Raw genomic sequence first — 27179 nt, 5'->3', positions numbered from 1 at the left:
CCCACACACAAGGTGACACTGACAAGTACCTGCTCCTCATTATGTCTGACAGCCCACAGTGGGGCCACTGCAGCAGTGGTTTATTGCCATTACAGATCAGGCTGGAAACTGAGGATGCAATTTAATTGAAATTAAATCAATATTTAATTTCACATAAGAATACCTGAAGGGAAGATGGGTGTGGAAGTGGATCTGTTATCAGGTTTTACTCATATTTAACTCAGTGACATTTCCCATCTCAATGTGGGCTGAAATACCTTAAAAAGTTCCTGTGCACCATGCAAAGAAATATCAGCAAGAGCCACCGGCAAAGACAAGATTTAGGTGTTTGTGGAGTTGGTACATGATGTTTATTCTCCTCTGCACAAGAGAGACTGACCCACATGGGTTACCACCTGCAGCCCTTTGCCCACCTGAATCTATTTGGTACAGCAAGCATATTCCTGTGACCAACAGCACATCATAAAGTAGTGTGGCTGACATCCATCATGAGTTCTCACATAAAAACCAATTTACTGCTGGGTCTGGTGGGAGCATCCTTACACAAACAGCTGGGATAAGGCTTCAGTTCATACACATGGATTAACACAGAGCTCTGCTGCCAGTCCTCACAGCACCAACATGACTAAAAAACAGGCTGATGTGGGAATACTCTGACACAAAGTAAAATATCATCCCTTACTTAACTACCCCCAAAAGTGCTACTTCAGACCTGAACTTCTCATTCTTGAAGCACACACTTCTCATTCTTGGAACATCCACTTACTTAAAGCCTAGTGAAACCAGGCCTGCTGACTATATTTGAATTACCCTGTGAGTGAAGAAGAGTATGTTTGTAGAGGTCCACAGCAGCGGGGTCCACTGTGCCAGGATCTAGGGTTTTTGGCCACTTCAAATTCAGCATGTGTTTAAGCACTTCATACAGCTTAAGTCTGGATTTATAGGGGCCCAGAATATTCCACACACTGTGTTGAGCAGCTGAGAGCCTGTGCCCTCAGTGTCCCACAGTTATTCACTTGGAACAAAAGGCTGTGCTTTTCCTGGGCTTTATGCTTTGCTAGCCTGGAATTAGCTTTTTGCCAGCCCCTAAAGCCCAAATCTGATCTCATCCAAACTTTGGGAAAGATGGATCTGGCTCCAAGCCCTGTATTTCAAGGTCATCTTTAATCTAGAACTAGCAAAGGGTTGGGGGTTTTTATGCTAATTCCCTGCTTTCTCATCAACTAATGGAACAAAAAGAAGGAAAAGCTATTCAGGTTCTAGGAATATTATCTTCCCCTTCTTTTGGAAATAGATGATGAACCAATCAGGCTGTGAATGATAAACAACTGCTTTAAATAGATAAGAAGCAAATAGGCAAAGAGACAATAAGGTTATTAAGGGATAATACTGGGAAACTGAGTGACAGATGATTATCTGAACTTCATTTAATTTCAAATTTAGCATTTCTTTCATGCTCACTCCTATAATTTTTCTTTTCCCTTTTGTTCACATTCACGTTCTGGGGGGGAAAATAAAGGTAGATTCAAAATACAGAATTTGTCATCATCTAAAGCAAAAATTAAACGACTCACCAAAAAACTTAGTACTTTGCCAGGTCTCCAGGGTTACATGCAGGGGCTCTCATGGAGAAGCCAGCATTGACTGATACAGGAACAGTTCAGTGCAGTTGGTTAGTCCTGCCTGGTCTGTCTACTTTTGAGACTTGCTCTGGCTCTGTTCTCGCCTGCCCCAGAGCAAAGAGAGAGCTAACATGTGGCTTTCAGTTCCAATAATGCAGGCATCACTTCAGAAACTTTTGCTTGAAAACACAAATGTAAAGATTAAAAGTCTCTCTTTGATTTTTATTTTTTAATTAATAAGATGAAACTTGTGAGACATATCAGTTCATTTCCCTGTTCATTTCCCCTGGAATAAACAGGAAATTTGATTAACTGAGATAGTCTAAGCTTCATAGCCCTGATTAGTGAAATTCTCTTTTATCCACATACACAGGAAGAGCTAAATGCTCTTTTGAATGGTCATGTTATATTCTGAGCACCTAGGGAGAAGGAGAGGAGGACGAATTGTGCACCAAAATCTATGGAAAGAGCAGCAATGCCCCTCTCCTGTGAAAGCTGTCTCTTTTAAAACTGCTGACCTGCAGCTCCATAACTCTGTCATACACTGCTCCCCACAGAGCTGACACCAAACCTTCACTCAGTTCTCTTTCCTCTTTATTTGGAGACCCTAAAGCCATCAGGCTGCTTCCATTCAAAAGTACAGAGCACCCTTTGTTCTAAATTTTATCACCTTAAGCAAAAAGAAATTGTCATCCTCTCATCTTCTCCACCATCCTCACCTTACTCTATAATGTTTGGCTGTTCAGGGTTGAGTAGCTTACAATCTTTCAATAAAATATTCAGCAGTTTTCCTATGCATGGTTTCATTCACTTAGCAGTTTTACAGCTGCTAATGCTACTGTGGATACCATCCTTTTAAATAATGCCTAAAACTATTGTCATTTTACCCTCAGAAAGTAGCAAAGTTATGTGGTGTTACTGGTTTGCACACAAACTCTCCATTCTTTAACCAAAAAGGACAATTATATTGTTTTACATAGTTTTTAATCCTGGCAAGAAGGAAAGCATTAAAAATCCTGCTTTTATACTAAATTAAGGCAAAAGACTCCTGTGATAGTATCTATGATTTTATGTGGATAGGGCATACAAAGTGATAAAATAAGCATAACTTTAGTGCTGATACTTTTCATCTAAAGCATAATTCAATATAGAATAACATCAGCATTCTAAGGCTTCTTCACTGGTTTTTGGCAAAGCATCAAAGAAATGCTGTGAACTGATTTTTCATTATATTTAGTTGAGGTACCCAAGAAACATCTTCTGACTTTTCAGATAAGATATTAGCTAGTAGGAAATGTAGAACAGGCATAGATAAAGTTAACAATCATTCACCAGAGCCATGGAAAACAACTTTTTCTTTGTAGAAAATTCAGACTACTACTAACCCTTACAAGAATTCAGCCAATCTGGTTGTAAAGAACATCAGCACGGTTTTATTGAAATTAACCTAAGACCTCAGTACATTGTAGCTTTTTGAGGGAGCTGCTGTTTTTTACTCATTCAGCAGAGATATTTTGCTAAATGTTATTTGATTTTTTTAACTGTGCAACTGTTCTCAAATTCAGCTAAATTCTACATGACTGTAGGCAAGTAGTCCCTGTTGTAATACAGAAGAACATGGATAAAGGCAGGAGAGGAGGTCTTTAGGGAACATTTATGCAAATCAGGGAAGTACATGTAGCTTGCCATGAGTTAAACTCCATGAATAAACTAACTGAATTCTAACACAATCACAGCTCTGCAGATAAGAATACAATATAGACCCTTTCTAGTCACAAATTGCTTCAGCCTAGCATCTTAGCATCTCTTGGGAGTAACACTTGTAAGAAAATCCCCTAATATTATTTCATTGGAACATCTTCACAGAGTTAATACAAAAGGAAAATACAAAGCAGGTTAAACATAACCTCATTTGCCTTCTAGAAATTGTAGCAGTTGTGTTCTTTGGGGGACTTTTTACATTTACACCAAGCTCTTTAGAAATTAGAGAAAGAGATCCCATATCCTCAGAGTGGAACTATGGAATAGAATTGAGCCTGGATTTCAGCTTACATCTTTCTATAGTGAGGAAAACAAATGGATCACCACCATGTCTTTCAGAATCCACCAAGTGGAAGGGAGCAACAACGTAAAGCAGAACAGCTGCTGCTGACAAACAGCAGCAAAAGAATTCTGTTGTGAAAGTAAATCTCAAAAAAAAAGAAAAATATAAAAGAAAGCAAGCTGATGTGAACAGCCTGCTGTTCATTATCCTCTTGAGAAATATGTTCAGAGCATCACACCGCCAGAGATATTGAAGAATCAGTAATGCTTTGACATGTCTCTACATCACACTGCTTACAAAACAAGCAGTGGTCTTGATGCCAGTGAAGCTTGGAATTATATTTCCCAATTATTCATTTTATCTACCAGAGAACAATAAGGTAAAAGCTTATTACTATAAGGCTTGTGCAGAACTAGTAGCTAAATCACATAACTACACTATTATTTGTGCTATGGTGCTACACTGTCTATCAAGTTCAGCTACAGTAATGCAAAAAAAACCCAAAAACAATCCATCTATTCTCTATAGTTAATTCATATAGCAAAAGGTCTAATCTGCACATTTTGGTATGCATTTTACTTTTATCCTAGAATTGTCTTTGTAAAACAAGCATACATCTGAGCGGATCTGAAAAACAAGTTGGCATGAATTTGTGTTTGCTAGATGTGTTCCAAAGAACACAGCAGCATGGGGCAGAGGGAATGTTACTGAGCCTGAGTGATGCTTTCTTATAACATGTGTGCAGCCCAAAAAATACCTCAGCCCAAAAGAAGGAAAAGATGTCTTCAGCTTCTAAACATATAAGCAAGTGCTTCAGAAAGTGGATAAAGAGTTGCATGATTATATCCTGCTAGACACATGCACAACTTTCACCCTGGACTCCGAAAACAGCTGTTGTATATCCTCACAATATTCACTCTCTTGATCTCTTAAGGCAAATAGGAAAGCCAAAACTAATGAAAATGTCTCTATAAATGTTATAAGAGGAAAACTTTACTATATAAATCCATGCTCTATTCACATCACGCACACAACACAGTTCTGATCTCCTCATCTTTAAGAAATATGCAGAACTGGAAAACTTTCAGAGCAGGACAGGAAGGGGAATCAAGTTCAAGAGCAGTTTCTCTGTGAGGAACTGCTTTGTAAGCCAAAGTGCTCCAGTTTGGGAAAGGGAATATTGATGGAGATACAAAAGAAAGCTGCAAAATCATCAGTGATCTAGAAAGGGCAGATTGGATTCAACTGTCCATTGCCTCTTCTCATATCAGAACTATAAATTAAGCTACTCGGAATCTCTGAAGAAAGGATTAGGATTAGGATTAGGATTAGGATTAGGATTAGGATTAGGATTAGGACTAGGACTAGGATTAGGATTAGGATTAGGATTAGGATTAGGATAAATTGGTGGTCCCTCACAGAAGTAGAGCAGATTTTCAGAGGTCCTGAGAGATGACCCTGTGAACACCAAAAACTGACAAAGTTGCCAGGGAAGCTGCTCACATGAGAGGAGTCCTTTGCTATGTGACACACAAGAACCAAACCAGCTCAGGCGCCTACACTGAAATAACTAAATGCTAAGAAAATATGAGGGAAGTATTACAAACGCTTGGCCTGCTTTTGCACTTTCCTAGACAGTGATGTAACTGGGTACTTATGGACACAGTGGGATAGGTTGTTGAACTAAATGGGTGCTTGGTCTAAGCCAGGATAGCTCATTTTATTAGGATGAGAGAAGGAAAATGGATTTTTCAACAGAAAAAAAAATAGCTTGATTTATGATCATGAATTCTTGTGCTTTGCTTTAATAACAATAAAGTGTTCTTTATTGTTGTTCTATATCTATCCAGACTCCTGCTCTTTTTTTCTTTTTTTTCATACAAATATAATCAGTATTCAGGTTAAACACACTTCTAGTTCAGAAAACCAACATTTCACAACCACATTTTATCTTCAGCTCCTGTTGATTTCAAGGGCTTAGCAGTCTTGAAATTCTGACTACATGATTGCAGATGCAGAGAGGCAATCAAGTTATTTTCTACAAAGGTACTAGAAAAATAACAATTATAAAGATTGTCACAAAATAGGAGTTATTTCATCATGAATCTCTACAAACCTCAAGTGTTCTCTGGGTACCCTACTTCAAAGAATATATTGTGATCCTGCATTTTGAGAATCTTTCCCAAAATCATTCTCCAGGATTGTTTTCCTTCTGTCAAAGGGGTGTCTAGGGAGCACACAGAACTCTGTATGTCCCAGGCTACAAGAGAGATACAGTACTCAGATCAGTGAAGTTCATTTCCTGAGAGGGTTTCGTTCAATATAAAGAAGTATGGATAAACTTTCTGCGTTTTTCATCTCTCAATAAATGTTATAAAAATTGTTTTCTGTGGCATTTATGTAGCAAAAATTGTGCTTAGGATCTTTCAATCTGAAAATTGTGTAAAATGATTATGTGGAATATTAACTGCTTGGAATAAAATCATTAATTATCTTGTTAACAAGATAGCCATCAGCTACCTGGATATGGTGCCAGTGGATTAGCATAAAAGAGATTTCAATGGGCTGGGCAGAAAGAAACAAGAGAAATAGTCAGGCTCTGTTCTAATTACTTCAGTATTAAAATAACTGCAAAGGGAGATGAGCATGAGTCATTTTCTTTGGGGCCAAATTTTTCTAATTTTGAGTCACGTTGAGCAATATCGTGCTGCATGTGTGGTTCTGCAGAAATCAATGCAATTCTCATCAAATATTATTAAGTGTTAATCAGAATATCTGCAACTGGCTTGTAGAGTTTGATAGTGAATTTTGAAACTAGCTTGGGATGAAGAAATACATCATGGCATGAATAGAAACCTTTTCTCCTTTCAGTGCTGGCATCGCAGAGGGCTCATATCTCATTCCTATCTTTGCCCTTGCTTTCTAAATTTGCAGGTTATCTCCCAAGTTTTCACATTATTTAGATCATCTTTCACAAAGAGCAATCCCTCTTCCTGTGCTGAGAAAGAGACTCCAACACACTTGATTTTGACATTTGGGGAGAGGTGAAGTGTTGAAAGAGGAAGCTAACCACTTTTTAAGGGAACCTTGGAATCTGTAGACTGTTAAGCACTTGCAATTCCCAAGAATGTTGGAGGGGAAAAAATAATATACTGCTTACTTGATTTATCATAAATATTTGTTGAAGTTCCTGTTTGTGCTATGCTAGAGAGAGACTATATCTTCAGGTATGAGCTGAAGTAATTGCAGATTCAATAGAAAATCACATTGCATTTACCAATAGGGAAAAGTAGCTAACACTTGTCAATAAAACAAAAGAGTTATGTCAAAAAGATCTGATTTCCTTCTTTAAGATAACAGCATTGATAAAGATCTGTGCTGGAATGATGTGTTCACTTCTGGGATCAATACTCTCTAAAGGCATTAGGAAAACAGAGAGAGACTACAAGAACTATTTGAGAGTTGGACAAAATCCTTTACTGTGACAGACAAGAAGGATCTTAATAACTCATTTGAAAAAGTACATTTAGAAAAGACCTGATTATAGTGCATAAATACTACCCTGGAAGGAAAGCATCAGATAGGAAAGGCTGTGTAATATGCAGAAGAAAGATTGCAAGGAACAAGAGCTGAATCCTAAAGAAAACTAATTTAAATTAAAAATTAGGCATCACTACTTAATTATGGAGAAAGAGGTTAATTACTGGAAAAAAACTTTTAAAATAACCTGGACACTCTACCCCACTGGACACCATTACAACATGCTGCTCCTAAAGCTAAGGTGTTTGCCTTGTAACAGGGTAACTGGATGATGTTGGCTGACCTATGATAACAAAAAGGTAGTCAATTAGTAGTCAATTCTGGTCTTAAAATCAGCAGCAAATAACACAAATAAAAATTTAGAAAGCTGAAAAATGTGCTTAATAATTACTCTACAGACTTGATGGAATCCCCACTCACCTGCACAAGTGCTGCTATTGAAATACCACAGTGCTTAGGGGCAGAGTCATAGCCTGAAGGGCAATCTGCTTAGCAATGCAAGACAGAAAAAAAGCAAACAAAAATGTTTGGGTTGACTCTATGCTTGAAGAAAATATAAACAAGTTCCCAGATATTTTGCAGTGCTCACCTTCAGAATAACAGAATAACAAATTTAAAAAATTAAATAACTTGCATCTTAAAGTCCTTTCAATGAATTGATGCATCCAACTGATGGTTCTTGATGGATGCACACAGGAATGGAAAGTACTTCAAACAGAATCTGAGTCTTTCTAAAACTCAGCGAATTGAAAGAGGAAATTTAAATAGACAGCTTTGACTATGTGTGACAAGATGCAAAAGGAAATTACATGGAACATCATTTCACAAACCCCAGATTTAGCACTTGAGGTTTTTAATGAAGTTGAGTCCAATTTCATTTTAACAAGACAACATATATGCACTATTTTCACAGAATTTACTGGAGGGAAGTGATTCAAAGAGGTACTTATTAGACCTTGTCATTGATTTATATTATGATTATCTGAAAATAACAATTTCTATGCTTGTGATAGCTTGAAATGTCATAAATGTGACCTTTTTGTTATTGTTAAAATTAATCCTTCCTGATATCTATGATAAGAGGACATTGAGTGTTTTTCTTCTTTTATTGCTATCATACCTCATTTTTTTAAAAAATCATTCCCCATCATCTGACAACAAAAAATAGGATGCCTTTGCTTTTCAGGGCAGAAGAATGAGGGTTGGACTTAAAAGAGAAGCTAGCATTTCTATTTGGTTTTTTGCTATGAAAAAGGCTTATTGAGCATGGCTTTAGCCCCATTTATTTAGCAGCTACAAAGGTTGTGTCTCTTTAAAAGCCAACTAGTATGAACTCATTCTTGGGTACATGGGATTCAAGTAAAAAAGTTAGAGCTAATTCCTTGGTTTATTACCTCTCTCATTAAAAAGTAATGTTAAGTATCTTTATGTACATTGAATAAAGATAATGATGGCAAAAAGCATTAGCTGAACACAGGGATGTGTGCACTGCTTCTTCAGGGAGCAGTATATGACAGACAGCCACAGATTGTTCACACACAAGAGCAGCACCTCACCCATGGACCACATTTCAGAGGGAGGAAGTAATTGCAATGTCTGCAACACTACACAACACAGAACTGGATTGGAATTGCTAGCATGTTTGACATAAACTACTAAAATCTATGAAAACTGAATAAAATTTGGATGAAACCTAAAGTCTTCATGAATTAGAGATGATAAAGATGCTCCTGAGCCTCAAAAGCACAATAATGACCATTCCAAATGCTTTAATCTCTGGGTGTATCTGCACTTCTTTTGTGCCTGCTGTGCATAGATCAACATTGTTTGACTACCATTTCTTTCCAATCTTCCTACTAAGCTGTGTAGACCATCCTCTGCCGTTTCAGCTCTCCAGTTTAGGAGAAGGTTCCCTGGTGTTGGCTCGTTAGTGGCTTGTTTCACTAAGCAGCCTGAGCAAGTTGTGGCATTTGTAACTTTGTCAGTGGCCCATTTTTTCCAGCACTTTTCCATGCCAGAACTCAAGAGCTGCTTCCTTTCTTATATCTTTAGACAAGATAGGGAATGTTATGTTGCAGACTTCCAGGACCGCATTTTGTTTAAAGACCTACACATGATGAATAAACATAGATTCTTATAACTTGAAAATCACCTTTAAAATAAGAATAATAAAAAAATTTCTGTAACTGAGATTTTACTTGTTAGGCAAGACTTAGCAAGATAATGTGCTGCCTAACTTGCTATTGACTCAGTTTGAAATCTAGGTCACTTTCCAAAGGTTGGTTCCATATGGACCGATTTACCATAGCAAAAATTGCTTTTCAGTTTAAGGAGTATATATAACAGGCTGTGATGTCCAGTCTGAAGTGGAGGAAAGCTATCCTTCATGAAAGTAATCCTATCTTATCAAATCTGTCTTGCAATAAACCAAGATGCAGGGAGTGATGGATGAGAAATAATTTACTGCCAAGATAACCTCAGCCTGACTGAGCCTTGCAAACTGAAGCTCCAAAATTATTATCAGACTTTACAGAGTTTGTCCTGGATTTGACAAATGTAGACACGTTAGGCAAAGCTCTTATTGCTTTAACTGAAATCTGTAATCACATATATTTATTTTTTACTTCATCTGTTTTGCATCCTGCTGCCTCTCTGCTGGTTCTGCTAAAATAAAAAAGTTTAAAAATTGTGTTATGAAAAGTTTATATTTTCTGTCTCCTGTTCTTGAGTAGTAAAAGACATCATTGTGTAATCAATGGAAATAAAATTTCATATCCATGATGCTACCAACATTTTCTTAAACATTGTTCTCTTGTATTCATAAACAATTCCAGTGACAGACAGTTAACATTTTCTGCCATCACCTACATTTTTCAAACTTGTTTACAGACTTGCTTTTGAAACTTCAAGAAATAGAAATAAGACTTTTCCTTATCAACACAAAACATGAGGAGTCATCTGTAAGAGAAGCAGTGAAGCTGCAGTGTGACAGAGTAAAATTCAAGCAACAGAAGCCTATAGATGGCTTTAAAATAAATGTAAATACCTATTTGAAGAATTATTGCTTCACTTGTTTATGTATATTTATAATAAATATAAAACTGCAATTTAGCTGAACTAAAATTCAGCAGAACCTGTAGCACGTGTATTTTCTGTACAAGACAACAGAAGTCCTTGAAATCTATGCACATCAACACTTAGAAATGTGGCCACATAAACTGTGTTTTGTCACCAAAGGAAATCATTGTCTATTCTATAACGCTGTCTGAGATGCAGCAATGTAAATGTTAAATGGGAAATGTCATTCAAGAGGATACAGAAATAGGAGTCACAAAGTTCTCATCTTCTCACTACTCACTCACTTCTCGAACCTGATATAACAAAGAAATGTCAAATTTTTGCAAATGTCACCCTCTAAAGGTTTAGTAATCTGAAGTCACTGTTCAGGTGAGGATCACTTCCCACATATTTTTAAAGACATTAGAGAAAACTGACAAAGTAAAATCAGAAAACTTCAAAGCATAGAGGAACACACAGAAGAAATTAATGGTATATGAAGAAAATTATAAATAGCTGATTAAAAAGGAAGCAATTCAGGTAACATGGCATCAGTAGGAAATTATGTTTGTTCCTAAACCATGTAGAGAGTAATGCCCTTGCAAGAATGAGATTGGCTTAATCAAGGGCTTTGAGATGCTTGGATGGGAAGTGTATGGATTTAAAAAAAAAATACCAAAATTGTACTGAATTTTAAAAGAAATAACTTTTATTTGTTCTTTTAAGATCATTTTGTCTTTGCCAATAGTAACAGAATTAACAAGTTATTCAAGTCTTACCTTCAATGTATAGATATTTATGGGTTTATAGGTACATTCTTATCAAAATACGTTGTGCATCAAAGCATCCAAATAAGAATTGGAGTGACCTTTCCTAAACATCCTTACTTCACAGATAAACTATTCCCCACTGCATAATTAAATCAATTGGCTGAAACTGAATCAAACAATAGGGGTGTCACCACTTACCTCATATGCAGTTTAATTTTGGGGAACAATCATTATGTCGAAAGGTTTTCCTGAAAAGTACGTCAGATGCTAGCTCAGTTTAATGTCAGTGCTTACCATCCTGCATGTCTCTTCTTCTTCTCTGGTGTTTTTTCTTTATAATAAAGCAGTTATAAATCATTGTCTGCAATGGAATTAAATCAAATGATGCATAACAAGTAAAAAGATCAGTGCCATAAAAACTGGCAGACCGGAAAAATATTAACATGAGTACATGACACACAGACAAGGAAAAGTAGTTTTGAACTTCATTGAGAATACAAAATATGGCATTGCTGTAGCTATGTGAATTTGGACCAGCCAAAATATTTGCACTAATTTCTAAAGGGCGACACTTTGTACTCCTCAGTCATAAAAGATTCCTCATGGGACTGAGACAACAGATCTTAATTGTTAGGTAGAGATTAAGTAAGATTAGGCAAGGAGGTTGCTCTGAACAGGCATGGAAGGGTGGAGTACTGAAAATCTCTCATTGTTTCATTGGTTATTTTATTAAAGAGTGAATTAAATGATGATAGTTGGGGCCCATTCAAGATGGCCAGTATATTATCTGTAACCCTTTCTTCACGTTCAAAAAAAGCAGAACAAAAAGGAGCAATCTGGAGAGTAAATATTAGCAGGGGTACTAATGCCATGAGTTTCTTTTCTGTACTGTAATTGCTATCTATTTTAATATGATGTTTGAGAAGCAATGATCCATAAAAGTAGAAATTATTTAATACTTAGATCACTCCGTTACAGATACTGTTCCCCCACAGCTTCGGTATGTTCTGATTTGTAACACAGGTAACTGCAAAACAGGCATTAATCACAACTCAAACACAGTGAAGAGTTTCTTTTCACAAGATCAAGAAGGGAGTGCGTGATTAAAACAAAACCTCTGCTTTAAATCGGCCTTCTGGAACTAAATATCATACAGCCACATTAAAAAATAGCTATAAAGCTCTGCAAAGGTTAAATGAAGACTTTTACAGAATTGTATGAATTCTGTGTCTCCAACATGCATTAGAAAATAACAGATTCAGTTTGATTACAGTTTTCTTTCAGATAAAAAGGTTTACAGAAATGTTCTCATCATGTAAAAATATGCAGTACTCACCTCTGTGTGTGCATAATGGACTTTCCCGGATTCTGCACATTTATAGCGGTAAATTTGTGAGGAAACTCCAAGTTATAATTTAATTATACTCTTTACTGAAAACATTACTGAGAGGTAGAGTCACCACCTTTCTTTGAACTTCCTATCACTCCATATTACTTACATTTAATTTAGCATTTTATTGCCATAAACAAAAACAAATTAATCCATATCTGATTAATTTTAAATGTACTCATCTTTTAAACAATTACAACTTACATCTCTCTTCATTGTTCTTAACTCATTTTGTAAAGTATTTGGAGTGCCTCAGATTACGGTTTCCTTCTTTGAAGATATGCAATACAATTACTGTATTGTACTATGAAATATTCTCCTAATCATATCTAAGACATAGATGTCAAATAAATTATCACTGAATTGCCCTGCCTTTTGTTTTCTTTTTTTTTCCTTATTAGCTTACTGACAACAATAACCTATGATGTGTCCCTAAATCATTAGTTCTCAATTAGAATTCTGTTGCCTAACTTTTTGATGAAAAACTTTGCAAGTGTAAAATAGAAAGTGCACACTGATATAAATCCTAGCAGAGCAGGCAGGTAGCTCATGGGAGAAAGGAAGGTTTTAGTTGAACTCAAAACACCGAGATTTGGAAACAAGTGTGGTTCCTCACAGTTAAACAGTCAAACCAGGCTCAAAGCACCAACCTTGGATTTCAAACTTTAGTTATCTCCACACAGAGAACAATTTTTAAAAAGGGTTGATAATTATTTTCTTGGCCTCAAGTGCACCTTCAGACTACAGATTCACTTCTCCAACAAACCTTTCAACAGCCGATGAAAAGGATAATACAAATATGGATATCAGACTAAACCTCATAAAATTTTCACCATAAAATTATTAGCAAGATTGAAAAACGTGATGAGCTTATCTATTTTCTCTCATCTCTATTTTCTATTGCTACAGTTATCTTTTTCATAAGAAGTATTCAGAGGAGGTTTTCATTTGGCCATGGCACACCACACCACACTCCCTGGAGACAGGGAGCTCCACCTGGGACACAAAGAACCCAGAGGTCATCAAACCTCCAGAAGACTAAATGAGTCTGCAGACAAAATAAAGCAGAAATCACTGGAGCTGTATGTGTCTAGCAGACCTCCACAAGCACTACATTTTGAAAGACTTGGGAATTACATAAATGAGGCATTTTATCTAATATTTTTCTTCATGAATTCTAACTCTGACCTTTACATTTGTTGTTACATTTCAAGGATTCATAGTTATGGTTTACTGATTTATTGTTATTTTACTTCACAAATCCTTTTACTAAGCTTACATGCATGCAAGTCATGTTGGGCATCCCACGTGCAACTCTGTTCTGAGTTCACATACAGTTTTAGCAGATGAAGAACCAGAAGCTCAGCTGCTGAGTGCTGTCAGAGGCTCCATCATTCTATTAACAAAAACATAAATGTACCATGAAGAAAAAATTTGACATCTCAGACACATTTAGAAGGCATCTGGCCTGCACAATCTGTCAGTGGTAAAATCTGTTCCCCTGCCAGGAACCTCTCCACTGTCAGGTAATCCTGCATGTTTCTGCACTGCCTAAACAGGGGTAAAATCAACAGTTTAAGACTCAAAAGAACAGTCAGCTCTTATGTATAGGATTTACTATGTATACCGCATCTCCCAAGGGAAGCAAAGCAGTTGTGTGACAACATGCAGCTCTATCCCTGAGGGCTGAAGCCAGGAGCTGAACAACCAGATTGGTGACAGTGGTCAACCTTGCCTAGAAGCTCTCTGACCTCTATGAAAGCTTCCCACCTCCTCCTGTTGGTTTGCAGAGGTATTTTTGATCAGTTTACCAGCAGTACACTGCTGTGTTTTTGGAGAATACTCCTCATTTCAGTAAATGCTTTATGTCGAGCATGTGTGCCGTGATAAAACTCCACCTCATCCTGAGGATACAGGTGAGGAGGAAAGGCAGTTACTAGGATGCTGTCACAACCAGGTGGAGTGTCTGCCTCAGGTACTGATCTGCACTGCTGCCTGCAGAGAAGTGGTGAATGCACTGCAGGCAACAACAGAAATGACAGAGGAAGACAATCCACTTTGAGAAATGTTTAATAACATAAACTAGCCTAATCCCATAAAAACTTCAGAACTGTGACTTGCCCCATCCTACCTCATCCTAGACTCCAATTTTCTGCTCTGAATTTGTGCTTGAAGTACTCATTCTCTGTACTCAGGGAATACACTGATGCACTTGAGTAAGCTGAAGTACAGCTTATTACTGTTTAAAATACATTAGTATTTTAGCATTGTGAGATTTGTGTTGTTTCATATACTATGTCTTTATTTCTGAGATCTTAGCACACACCATTCTCTTTACCTTATATGTGTCTGAACACACCAACTGATTAAATCCTAGGGTAGCACTGTAGACAAGGGATACTCCAAAGGAAGTTCAAATCACTAAGCTAAGTCTGAAACACCTAATTTTGTCGATCCTGTCTTACAGGTATATACTATATACTATATATAGTATATACTATACTTCATGCTTTGAATTAACTCAGTCAAATGCTATGAAATGGCATCAATTGCTTTTTCTAGCAAAATGCTACCAAGCTAGTTATTTTCAGGTCCTAACTGGTAGCAGTTACTTTACATGAGAGGGAAGAGGTGAATTAACTTTGTGGTGGCACAGAAAGCTTTTGCCTAGATAGACAGTGCTGGTTAGATGTGTGACAATGTTATGTGAGCACTTTTGTATTAAAAATATCCTTGTATTGTAGCTCCGCTTTAGCAGTGATTGCCACCCCAATTTTTCAGTCTTTCAAACTGACAAAGGAAAATCTAGATATCGCAATACCAAGGACATATAACAATCAAAATATAAGATGCCCCTTTGCAAGTTGGGAAAGGAGTCAACCACAAGGCAATCTTCTCCAACACATTCATGTCATCTCAAAATAATCAAAACATCTTATCACATCTGTCATTTTCCTTTCTTGTGCACTGTCACTGCACCTCCATTTTCACTCTATGTGGTAACTCTTCTGCTTCCAAAGCCATTCAGGAGCTTTGCAACTTCTCCTTAAAATCAACCTTCAGATTAAACCTGGACCCCAGTCAAATTCACTGCTTCAACCTTCATTAAATATTTTCACCAGTTCTCTACAGCAAAAGCAGTAAGGGCTCAGCTGGCTGAGGTCACTTTTTAGTTTTTGAAGTGTTCAATTATGCAGCAGGAGAAATGAAATTACTTTCAAGTATAAAGCAAGCAGCTTGGAAGAAAAGGACAATAAACTGAGAAGGGAAAGGTCAGAGTTCAGTTTCCAGGTTTTTTAATAGAAACACAAAGCACAAAGAGGTACAAACAATGGCCAGCAGAACAGGTCAAATATGTGTAAAATGAGGGAATGTGATGATAGTTTCTTATTTCATTTTTAAATGCTCCTAGGATTCTTTTTTTGTCAGCATCTTCTTCCCCTTCCTAGCTAAATAACTCGATAAATTTAACCTTTCCTTCCCTATGGAAAACAGTTTCTGGAACATAACTGTGGGTCCAATTTGAGTAAAACAGCTGAAAACTACTTACCGTGAAAGAAAAATCATGGATATGGTGCTATCAAAAATTATTTGATATGGTGCTTGTGAGAACCCTTTGTGTTTTATGTAACTTTCCCACTCCATTTCTTGCATGAACATCATCTGCTTAGTATTTGCAGTTCCCCAGGGATTACAGCTGTGACAGTAGCTAATCTAGAGTGGACTCTTACCTTAAATGAGCATAAAGTTGCTTTTGCATCTGAGGAATTTAGCTCACTGTTACAGCAAGATATGCTGTTAGAGTAAGGTATGTTGGAAGAGCACAAGAGGCTCGATGCTGCTTGCACAGCCACGGCAGGCTCTGAGGCAGACAGATTCCCAGCATGAATGAGGGAATTTCCAGTAGAGCTATAACAAAATGAAGTACAAGCCTCATTGCTATCCCAGTCACCTCTGGGGGATCTCTGCAGCAGAAGAGGGAGAGTACACACTGCCCTTTGCTGCTGCCTTCATGGCCCAGAGACAGCACGAGAGAGATCGTGCTCAGGACCTGGTGGGAGTGGAAAAGAGAGAGCCCAATGCTCGGCTGAAAAACACTCTGTGTTGTGCTGCTGGAAATCACAGAAACCACCAACACTGTTTTAAGCTACATTTCTGAAGCACCCAAAATATGGAAGTTTCAAGTGACCTCTGCCTGCCCTGCAGCACCAAGCTGTGCCCCACGAGGAGAAACCCAGCCAGCCTTTACTCTATCTGCACTTAACTCGTCAGGCTCTCCTTACAGCTCCAGTCTGCAAAAACAACTTGTTTTGGATATTGTGCTAAAGTGTGAACACAGCACTCCCCAATTGGGCAATGAAATACTAGCAATGAAAACGTAAGGCTAGAACTGGGGAAAAAGCTCCAAAATTCTGCTGCCTCAATGTGAATAATGGGAAAATAATTGAAACTTGCGCTCCGAGCACATTATTTAGACTCTGTTTGTTTGCTTTTGTTAATATGACTGAAGTGATCAAAATCTCTCATTTACAATTTTCAGCTAATCCTTCCACATATGCATTACACACTGCAATCCTTGCCATAGATGGAGTCTAATACTTCCTTTGTAATTCATGGATGAGTTTTCTTAATTTAAAAAATGAGGACAAATCATTCCACACATGTGGAGTAGTTATTGTCTTAAATAATAATCGCTGTGTCTGGATTCCATCACAATTTATTCTGCTATTGAGCATCCTGTTTTCTTCTTATTTTGTTGGAAATATCTCTCCCATGTGTGCTGTGGAAATGAGCAAAACAATACTTTTATACCAAATATCTTTGGGTTTGGGTTTTGTTTGTTGTTTTTTGGAGTTTTTTTACAGTTTGTTCCATTCATTCTGCAGCACACTCCACTGACTGTGGTTCAGGCCTGATCTCAGAAATCCTTGAGTGCACATATTTTTTTGTGTCTGAGAAACAGAGAGGCATGTAATAAAGTGAATGTCCATGTATCTCCATAGAACAGTAATTCTTTGCTTCATTCATACCTTATCAGATACAATCACAGGTAAACAAATGCACTAAAAATTGCATTTGCTGCCTGCTTATTTTGAAGGCATGTCACACTCCTTATTTCACTCAAGTGGCATGAAACCTCCTTCCCCCTTATAAAGCTGCATGGCATCAACCACTAGACAAGGGACAGTAGCTGTCAGTGCTCTTTCAGTGAAAATATCACTTTCTTGCCACCAGATCTGTTCGTGGTTTTGCTTTTTAAAAAATGTGCAAATTGTTCAAAGGCAAAAACATTATTAATAAGAGCCAGCTTTACCTGAGATGCAAAATTTAGCACTCCAGTTCTTCATACAAGATTGCCTTCAGCAGCTGTGAGCAGGAATGTCTGCATCAAGATCTTTCTTATTTGTTCCTATCAGAAATGATACACCTAGACATTTATTAAGGATTACACAGATATATGGGAAGCACTGGAACATCTCTGGCCTGTAAAAGTACATTTTAGGCAATGTCATACCAACTGTAATCAACTATCTCTCTGTATTACAGTCCCTCTCTCCTTACATTAGACATAATTTAATAAAGACATTTAAAAAGTTGCAGCGCATGTCTTGCATATACAGATTAATAACTCATGCCTTTGATTATGTTTGGTATAGGAGAGTTGACCTGCAATGTCTTTCTTGGTGCTGATACCAGTTATATATGTTCCCATTAAAAAGTAAGCCCATTTAGGCTGAGCTAAATGGAGCCTGACTGTTTGATCTTAAGAAATACTGTGACCTTTTACACTGAACTGAAGCAAATAATCAACATGCTACTTTACATTCCCTAGTCTTCAATTCTATCAAAAAGGCTCTGTGTTGTGAGGAGGAACTAAAAGCATGTTTATTTCATATTTATATTAATTCATCTTCATTTAATGACTTTGTATGAGCTTGACTATCACGATAAGTATAGTTTGGAAAGGAAAGCTGGTCCTGCAGAAAAGATATTGATGTGAAATCTAAGATCTAAGAAAGCTGATTCTAAATCAGTTGCTTATTTTTCACTAAACTTTGGAAATTCCTTCAGATTGTGCTCTTGATCAGAAAAATGAAGATGATTTCATCTTGGCTTCACCTCATTCTACCTTAAGTCTGGGAGTTAGACAAATCAAAGTTAATGGGGCCCTTGGCACTGCAAGCACTACTGTTGTAAAAACAGTTTTATTTTGGCTGGTCTATTTTGATGACAGATAAAAAGCTGCTGCTGTCTGTGGTAACTCTGGATTATACAAATGCCACAGTTTTTATCAATACCAGGACATTTTTATTATAACATTAGTAGCAAACAACAAGCTATTGTCTTTACTACTGTGAAAACTGTTTTCTTTCTGCCTATTTCTTTGTTTCTCAGTTCACCATTGCTGAGGAAATATTACCCTCCGTGCTTACAGTGAGTAATTTTCCTTGTGTAGTTTTTGCTCTGGAGTATTTTGGCTAAATTTTCTAAATTGTCTCCTAGTTTTAACCTCTCTCTGCAATGAACACTTTCTCTTTACAAAACTGAACTCAGACTGGGAATTACAGACCTTTCATCTAGGAAAGGAAAAAATGAGCTCCTCAAGAAATATTTTCTACATTACTCCTTTTTTGTATCACATCTGTGAATGTTGGCATCTTTCAGGAGGCAGGGAAGGACTCTCTGTAGCAGGGACTGTGGGAAAGGGTAAAACAAGAGTCCAGCTGGGACCTTCTTACTACTCTCCACCCTGCCAGGCCCTGGGGACCCCTTTACAACTGCCATAAGGATGTAGGATGAGGAGTAGTGATAGAAAGGAACCAGCTAAAGGTGCAAACAAAAGATAGGGAGAAGTAAATGAACCAAAGCTGGGGATATCTGTAGTACTTGTGACAGCCTCAGCTGGATTTCTTCTGCCCAGTGCTGGCTGTACACAGACACCTCTGCTCTCTCTTTCCCTTGCTACAAGTATCCTTGCAGCTGTGCATTTCAGACTAGATCTCTTCCCATCTTTTCCTCTTCCCTCTTTCTCACCATCAGCCGAAAGGTTTATGAACTGTAAAATAACCCTCTTCACTACTCCACTTCCACACAGAATTTACAAGCCTTTTATTTAGTCCTTTTACATGCTTTACTTTTTACCTCATCCTTTATCTTTTCCCATTATAATCTGCATTTTACCCACAGGGATTATCTGCACCTCTGTACACATGGAGATTCTAACACTGGCTGGTTTTCATCATGAGCAGATTAAGCACAATGAGTGACATTAAACAGAGTACTGAAGGATATGGCAGGCTGAGGAGCTGAGCGAGCTGGCTGAGTACAGATGCTCGTGTGCAGAATGATGAAAGCAGCAGCCTCTAAGCCCAGGGGCATGGGAGGAAAAGTCAGGACGCTGCCAGAGGAAAAGTCAGGACACTACTGAGCTATCTGTCCCATCACACCGTGCTGACTATTAGAGTGCACGCCAATACATGATGGCAGAGTTGAGAGTCACTAAGTGACCCAGAGGACTAATGATGATGTCCATCACAAAGAGCTCTGCTTGTACCGAACAACTTAACAACAAAAGAGACACCTAATGTGTCACTTCTGGAGTTAGTCAGTGCTTCCCTAACCAACTCAGGAACAAACTTGATAGCAATCCAGCTGATTCAGTGGCATAGCAATTTGCTCATTGTTCCAAATGTAGATCTCTCACATGCTAACATAAATATACCCACTGGGATGATTTTTAAAATGTCTACCTCTTCTCTTGAGGGTTCACTGACAAAGTCAGCAGATATAACTGCATAAACAAAGAACCTGATTCTCTTCTCACATACACTGATTATAGGCAAGAGTGATGCCTTTGGCTTGAATTGATGCATTTCTGAAAAATCCAGGCATTCATTTGAGCATCCTTAACCTGAGTCTGCTAGCTGATGTAAAGACACCCAGCAAAAAGCACAGTTTCCATACAGTAATAGTACTGGTTTCTCTTTTACTTCTAAAGGATTAAGATCTGGCTGTATCTCAGTGCGTGCACGACATCAATGTACTACAGCATCAGAAAAGGCAAATGAGACCTGGGGAGGTATAAATTGAGGTGTCTTCTTCCTCCAGGGAACACAATTATGCATTACTGTCCTAATGAAATTTCAACTGACATACTGTGTTCTGTTCCCATCACTCATGCACAGAAATTATGAACTCCAACCATAGCAAATGCAGAGCAGAACATTCACAATGCATCTCAGGACAGACTGCTGAAGAGCACAGCTTGTTCACTTCAGCAAAATGAGAACTAGAGAGAATAATACCATCCCAGAAACACAGCAGGATGAGGCAAAATGCTCTTTTAACTGAAGAACAACACTGAAAGAAAATCATGTTAATACAGATGAGCTAGCAATAATTAGGGGCTGGAAGCAGAAGTTGGCATCTGACAGTCAGACAAATGCAGCTGAGCATGGCTGGGGCAATGCCCTCTACAAACAAGAGGTGTCAGGGATCAATGTCATTGCTCTATGCCTGTTCCCCAAGATTTCAATCGGAGCACAACAGTGAGCAGCTCTGCCTGCTGTGCTTAAGAACCTTGTAGAAGTGCTTAGAGGTTTGCTTTTATCTGGTTCTTTCCTATTTGTGTTTTCGTGAGCACCAAAACTGTGACAACAATGCAAATCTACCCACACTTGTGAATTCCAATAGTTTCAAATGAAAACCCTTATCTTCTTCCTTGCTGTAATAAAAGCTGCTTCCTCCAAACTATTTTACACCTGAGGCACAGGGAGGGAGGCAGCAGGCATGCAGTAAGGACCCTCAGTATCAGCAGCTTGGGGGTTTGGTACGGTGGCAGAGAGGGAAGAAGAAAAGAACGAAAAAATAATTAAAAACAAACAAAAAAGAAAAAACCAAAAACCACAAAACAAATAAAAAACCAACAAAAACCAACCCCATACCAAAAACTCCCAAACACAGTCCCGCTCCCCGCGTTGCATGAGGCTCTGCCGGGAACCTGCGTCCGCCGCCCCAGGGAGTGAGGTTCCCTCCGAGGGGCTGCTGCCAGCCCCGGGGCGCCTTTCCCTGTCCCTCACGCCCACCCCCGCATGATTCACGCGATGTCTCATTCCCCGCCCGCCCCCCGGTAGAAACTTCCCCCGGTTACTTTCCCGGGGCCGGTTCCCCGCTCCCCCTCCCCGGCGGCAGGGGCACACACACCCCCTCATCCCGAGCCCCGCTGGAGTCACTGACGGCGGGGCGGCGGTGCCGGGGGGGGATGTCGTAGTCGCCGCGTCAGCGGGAGCCCGACGGCGATTGGGGGAGGCCGCCTTGTCCCCGCGGTCACGAATTATAAAGTGCCGCCGCCGCCGCCCGCACACGCTCCGCAGCGGCGCGCCCAGCCCCGGCAGCGGGCTCGGCTCCGCGCCCCCCGAGCCGCTCTCGCTGAGCTGCCAGCAGACCCCGGCTGTGCGCGCATCCCCCGGGGCTTCTCCAGAGGCTGCTCGGTCTCGGTATAAATAACAGTAGCACCGACGCCGAGGCTTCAGTAAGGCGCAGCTTCTTGCTCGGCAACTCCCGGGAGCCCCGAGGGCAGCCTGTGTGTGAGTGAGCTGCTCTGCCCGCGGTCGGGACCGAGGGAGGGCCGGGGCGGCTCTGCCGGGGCTGGTGCCCGGCGTCGGGGCGGTCGCTCGGGGCGGCCCGGTGGGAAACCCTTCCCGGAGGAGCTGGGGTCCCATCCTTGCCGCTCCGCGGTGGGTATCTTCTTCCCCTGCGGTGCCGGCTTTTGCAGGCAGGGAGGGATAAAGTGTTTGGGGACGAACATTTTTACCAGACGGCATCTTCTGGGCGCTTCATCCTTCGGGTCCGCTCCTGTTCCGAACGCAGCTCAGTTGCCGTGCAGCTGCTAAGCGCCCGCTTAGTTTAAGCTCCCGCTTACCTCGCAAGAGCAACCACCCCGGCTCAAAAAGCGTGTGAGTTTAGCGGAGTTGGTTTGAATCCTTTCATGCCGCCTTCTTCTGCTCCGAGGCTGGGGGAGGCAGTGCCGCGGGTGGGAGCGGGAGGAGGCGGCTGCCAGCTGACCTGTCTTTCTTGCAGCCCCATGGCGTTGCTCCTGAGACTCGGCTGCTCGCTGCTGGCCCTCAGCACCTGTCTGCTCCCGAGGGCGCGGGCTGACTGCGGCCGCGACTGCGCCGCCTGCGCCTACCGCCTGGGACCCCGCGGCGGCATCCACCCCCTGGTAAGCGGCACCGGGGCCGGGGGCCGCCGCAGAGCCCCGGAATCCCGGGGCCGGGCCGTTTCCCTGCGGAAGGGAGGAAAAGGGGAGTGGGGGAAAGCAGCGAAAAAAGAAAAATAAGTAGTAGGGGCAAGTCACCGGGGTCGCTTGGAGGACCTTTTTCTGTAGCGGGGAGAGAGGGAGGAGCGGGCTTCGGGGCGCTGGAGAGAGGACTAGGCGGGAGCGAGGGGCGCCAATACCAACCCAGAGCGCCCCGAGGAGCATCCTCAGCCCGCCCGTCCCTGTCGCTGCTCGACGGCGAGCGGCGGCTTTCGGGGATGGGGACAAAGGGCAGGCGCGCCGAGCAGCCCCTTGGGGAGCAGGGGAAAGGCCGAACGAAAACGTAAGGAGGAAGGGAAATCAGACCGGAGAGGGCATCTTTGCCGGGGAAGCAGGGGTCGCTGCTGGGCATTCCAGCACCGGCACGACGGGGCAAAGCCGAGCAGAACGGGAGGGAGGGTCCCGAGCCCATTCCGCTGGCTCCAGGGTAAGATCAGCTCTCTCTGGGCAGGATGGCTGTCAAGCTGAAAAGATCTGCCTGAAATGTCCCTAAGAAAGAGTGGCTTTAGAGCCTGTTTGAATAGCAGTACCTTCGCTACTTCTGCTCTCTGCACGGTGCTGAACAGCGTTAGGAACATGCCTGTGAAAGACCTTGGCTTCTAACACAAATTGCGATAAGTCCCGAATGAGGGGGACTGGGGTGCGGGGGTTATCTGTAATTTTTGTGATGTTGAAATTATTTAAAAGAATAGTCAAAGAGGCAACTCAGCATGAAATTTAAAGGTTGGAGTCAGTGAAAGTCTGAGGAGCCTCAGCTCTCCCAGAAGAAGGTGGGAACTCTGGGTGCCAAGCACTTTGCCAGTGGCATCGGCTGTTCCTGACCTCAAATACAGGCACATTGAGGCAGCATGCTCTTGGTATATCTAAATGATCTGAAAAGTTTTGTTCCTATCAGGTCACTGGTTGCTTGGGAACACGCAAAAGGAAGGACATGGCTCTCTAGCCTTACACAGAATTAGGAACCACTGAATACTTCTGCTTACTCCAAAAGCTCAAGAACTTTTAAACATAGCATGCTCATAAGGGCAGTATTATTTGAACAGCTGGAATAATAGTTCCCTCTAATTTTTTTTCTTTCTTTTCTATATTTTTTTTTCTTACATTAACTTTCAATCAAACTTTAGCTTTAATGTCAGCTAGGGTAAAAAAAGTGGTCGTTTACCCTTATGGAGGAACAGATGTGCTTTTTGGAGTATATGTTATGCATGTCTTTATTGATAGTCTCTCTTACACACCTACAATAATCATTAAGGAAAGACTTGAAGTCCTATTCTGTAACAACGTTTATTAGCTAAATAGGTAAAGAAGCAATGTAGCATACCTTGCATTTGTTAAACATGTATGAACAATTTAAAAAACTAATGTTTCTAGATATTAGTGCTTAGTAACATGATAACTGAACTTATCACATTGTATTTGTAAGATACTAGATTTTTTTCACGTTGTACCTTGTCATTCACACCTATGGAGCATGTTTATCTGACAATAGGAGGTTATTAAAACAAATTGAGAAAGGGACAAGGCTATTCTTGCTTTTATTTAGAGCAATTCCAAAGTCAGGTTGAAGCTGAAATCTTACTCTCTTTACAGCATGACTATAACACATAGTGATAGGCATGTAGTGCCAGTTAAATTATTGTGTTGCAAAATACATAAATCACTCTAATTTTCTTGTGATCATGCAAAAAAAATCATATTTAAATTTCTCAGAGTAAAGTGAAGCTCAAGAGACAGGTAATGCAGTGGACAAAGAGCTATCAGACAGAGCCATTCTAGAGTTTAATTTCACGCTTCAAAACATGTTAAGATCCTTAGAGCACATAATCTACAGTCAGAAAGAGTGTTTCTCTTATTGCAAAAATTGCTGATTTTTTCTTTACCTATTGTGGTATGAAAACCACAGACAAGAAGAAAAACCACCGGATTCCTCTTTCTTTACAACTGAAGGGTATGGCTCCACAAGAAGTAATTTCCCCTGGCACAAGAGAGATAATAGTAGATAATATCTATGTTATTATCATCACAAGACAGGTTATGAGATATGCATAAGGTACTGAAAGCTTTTTTCATGTCATAGCCTGAAAATTTTCCGGTACAGAAACAACACGGCTTAGGATTTTTTCCTTCTCTTTGATGATCACTGCTTTCCAGCTAGCAAAAATGGAAATTTGATCCTGTAAAAGAGTCTGTATTTCTACATTTCCGTTGGTACATTTTGGAGGGATCTGTTCCATGAAGAGAAACACACAGCCTTTAAAGCTATGCAGTATATTGAAGATACTGAACTGTTCAGTACAGTTGGCTTCTTTGCAATGACCATGCTGTGCAACTTCTTTTCTAAAATTTCTGAATTATACCTTTAATTATGAAGATTAAATACACTTCTACACTTGCATTATGAAGTAAACTACAATTGTTTTTTAGCTTCCTAGTAGCAAATAAAAAATAACTCATAACTCACACGAGTGTACAGGAGATACAGGAAGAGTACTTGTGCCTTCCTTTGCAAACAGAAACATAGGGGCAACCTTTACATAGAAGACCCACAATTCATGTTATCTGGTAGCCTGTTTCTTAGAGTAGAGACTACCTTGTCCTTCAGAGAGGAATATTAAGAACTTCAGAACAGAAAGGTACCTAATCAGCTGTTCACAAAGAGCAGTTCTTCCAAGCCACTCACAAACAGAGGCTCCCTCATGCTCTTTTATAGGCAATTAACCTAAGATAAGGTGGCAGTGAGGTGATTGTTACGCTCAAATCATTTTCGGTAAACCACATCCATTTTTCAGGCATGTACATTAGAATGTGAAGGAAAACTGCCTTCTGCCAAAGCCTGGGAGACCTGCAAGGAGCTCTTGCAACTGGCTAAGCTGGATCTTTCTGAGGATGGCAACATTGCTCCAGGAGACAAGAAAGAGATGGATGAGAACCATTTGCTTGCGAAGAAGTATGGAGGCTTCATGAAAAGATACGGGGGATTCATGAAGAAAATGGATGAGCTCTATCGGGCAGAACCAGAGGATGAAGCTAATGGAGGAGAAATCCTGGCTAAGAGGTATGGAGGGTTTATGAAGAAAGACTCGGATGACGATGCCCTTGCCAACTCCTCTGATCTGCTGAAGGAGCTTCTGGGAACAGGCGATAACCCTGAAGCGGCTCACTATCGAGAGATAAATGAAAATGACGGTGATGTCAGCAAAAGATACGGAGGCTTCATGAGAAGCATAAAACGCAGTCCTGAATTGGAAGATGAGGCCAAAGAGCTGCAAAAGAGATACGGTGGCTTCATGAGAAGAGTGGGCAGACCAGAGTGGTGGCTGGATTACCAGAAACGATATGGTGGGTTTCTTAAGCGCTTTGCCGACTCCATTCTCCCTTCAGAAGAAGATGGGGAAACTTATTCCAAAGAAGTCCCAGAGATGGAAAAGAGATATGGTGGTTTTATGAGATTTTAATACCTTTCCCTTTATCCCTTTTGTCCTAAATGAGAAAGACTGCCTTATTTGTCATAACTTATTGTAATGTGTTGCTTGTACTGTACAGTTTTTTACCGTCCTTGGTTAATGATGCAAACTGCAATTTGTTGTTTCAGGTTCTGTGTTCTTTCAAGTCAAATAACTAATTTCTGGTTTAGTCAAGTTTCAGTCTGTATTGTAGTTTCCATGCTAGAACTATTTTGATTACTGTATTCGTTTTGTTTAAAGAGGAACTACATCTACAGTAGAGTTGCTTAACTGTACATACAATAAATTCTTCATCCTAACTGCAAAAATTCTGAAGTGCTATTTTATTTTCTCTCAGTCATTTAATCAAATACCATCTCAATTTTTCTTTAAGCCATCAGAGCAATGCCAACCCTTTTTTTTTTTCTCTAATTACAGAATTTCTAGTACACAACAGCTGAAACATTTTTGTCTTTATTTTTCTCAGTTTCTTGGAATACCAGAATAATAAATAAGCTCTAAAGCAAATATAACTGTATTTGCTCTAGCTGCTTGTATTTTCATCAGTTAAAAGAATAAATATTAAAAGCCTAAATTTATAATTCATAGTGTTCAACCAATTGACAAAAAGAAGTCACACACACAAGTGTGTTTAAGCACTAAAATAATTTCTCTAGTGTACAACACAGTGGCATAATTGATTAGTTACACTTGTACACTTGGCCTTAAAATAATAAACACTAATTTAAAAAGTGGTAAGATAGTTTGTGCAAAATAAACATGACCTAATACTGCATAAAAATACCTGATTTTTCAGGGCACCTGATTAATGGTTTTCCAGGGAATACCTTTGTTTTTGATTCCTTAGCTGCTATAAATCACTTCAGCACAACTGAAATATAGGAGCTGCTTGTTCAAAGGCAGTATAAGTAAATCTGAAAACAGAGAAGCCAACAGTAATACTGTAGATCCTTTGGCATTTACATAGGTGGCAC

At 39.8% G+C, this 27179-nt stretch overlaps 1 protein-coding gene across 1 annotated transcript; it reads left to right on the top strand.

The window, feature by feature from the left end:
- Positions 1–21783: 21783 nt before the first annotated feature.
- Positions 21784–26513, top strand: PENK (proenkephalin). Its single transcript, XM_085052879.1, has 3 exons — positions 21784–22010; positions 22504–22645; positions 25531–26513. The coding sequence occupies exons 2-3, from the start codon at positions 22508–22510 to the stop codon at positions 26194–26196; spliced, it is 804 nt and encodes a 267-aa protein (XP_084909005.1). The 5' UTR covers positions 21784–22010; positions 22504–22507; the 3' UTR covers positions 26197–26513.
- Positions 26514–27179: the final 666 nt, after the last annotated feature.

The sequence above is a fragment of the Lichenostomus cassidix genome, chromosome 2, assembly GCF_008360975.1.
Source record: "Lichenostomus cassidix isolate B80296 chromosome 2, HeHo_3.0, whole genome shotgun sequence".
Classification (NCBI taxonomy): domain Eukaryota; kingdom Metazoa; phylum Chordata; class Aves; order Passeriformes; family Meliphagidae; genus Lichenostomus; species Lichenostomus cassidix.
Note: the sequence above shows the minus strand (reverse complement) of the source record. Positions and strands in the feature narration are given on the sequence as shown.

Coding starts and splice junctions, on each gene's coding strand:
- PENK (XM_085052879.1), top strand. CDS start 22,508: ATGGCGTTGCTCCTGAGACTCGGCTGCTCGCTGCTGGCCCTCAGCACC. Junction 22,646..25,530: donor GCGGCGGCATCCACCCCCTG/GTAAGCGGCACC, acceptor TCCATTTTTCAG/GCATGTACATTAGAATGTGA.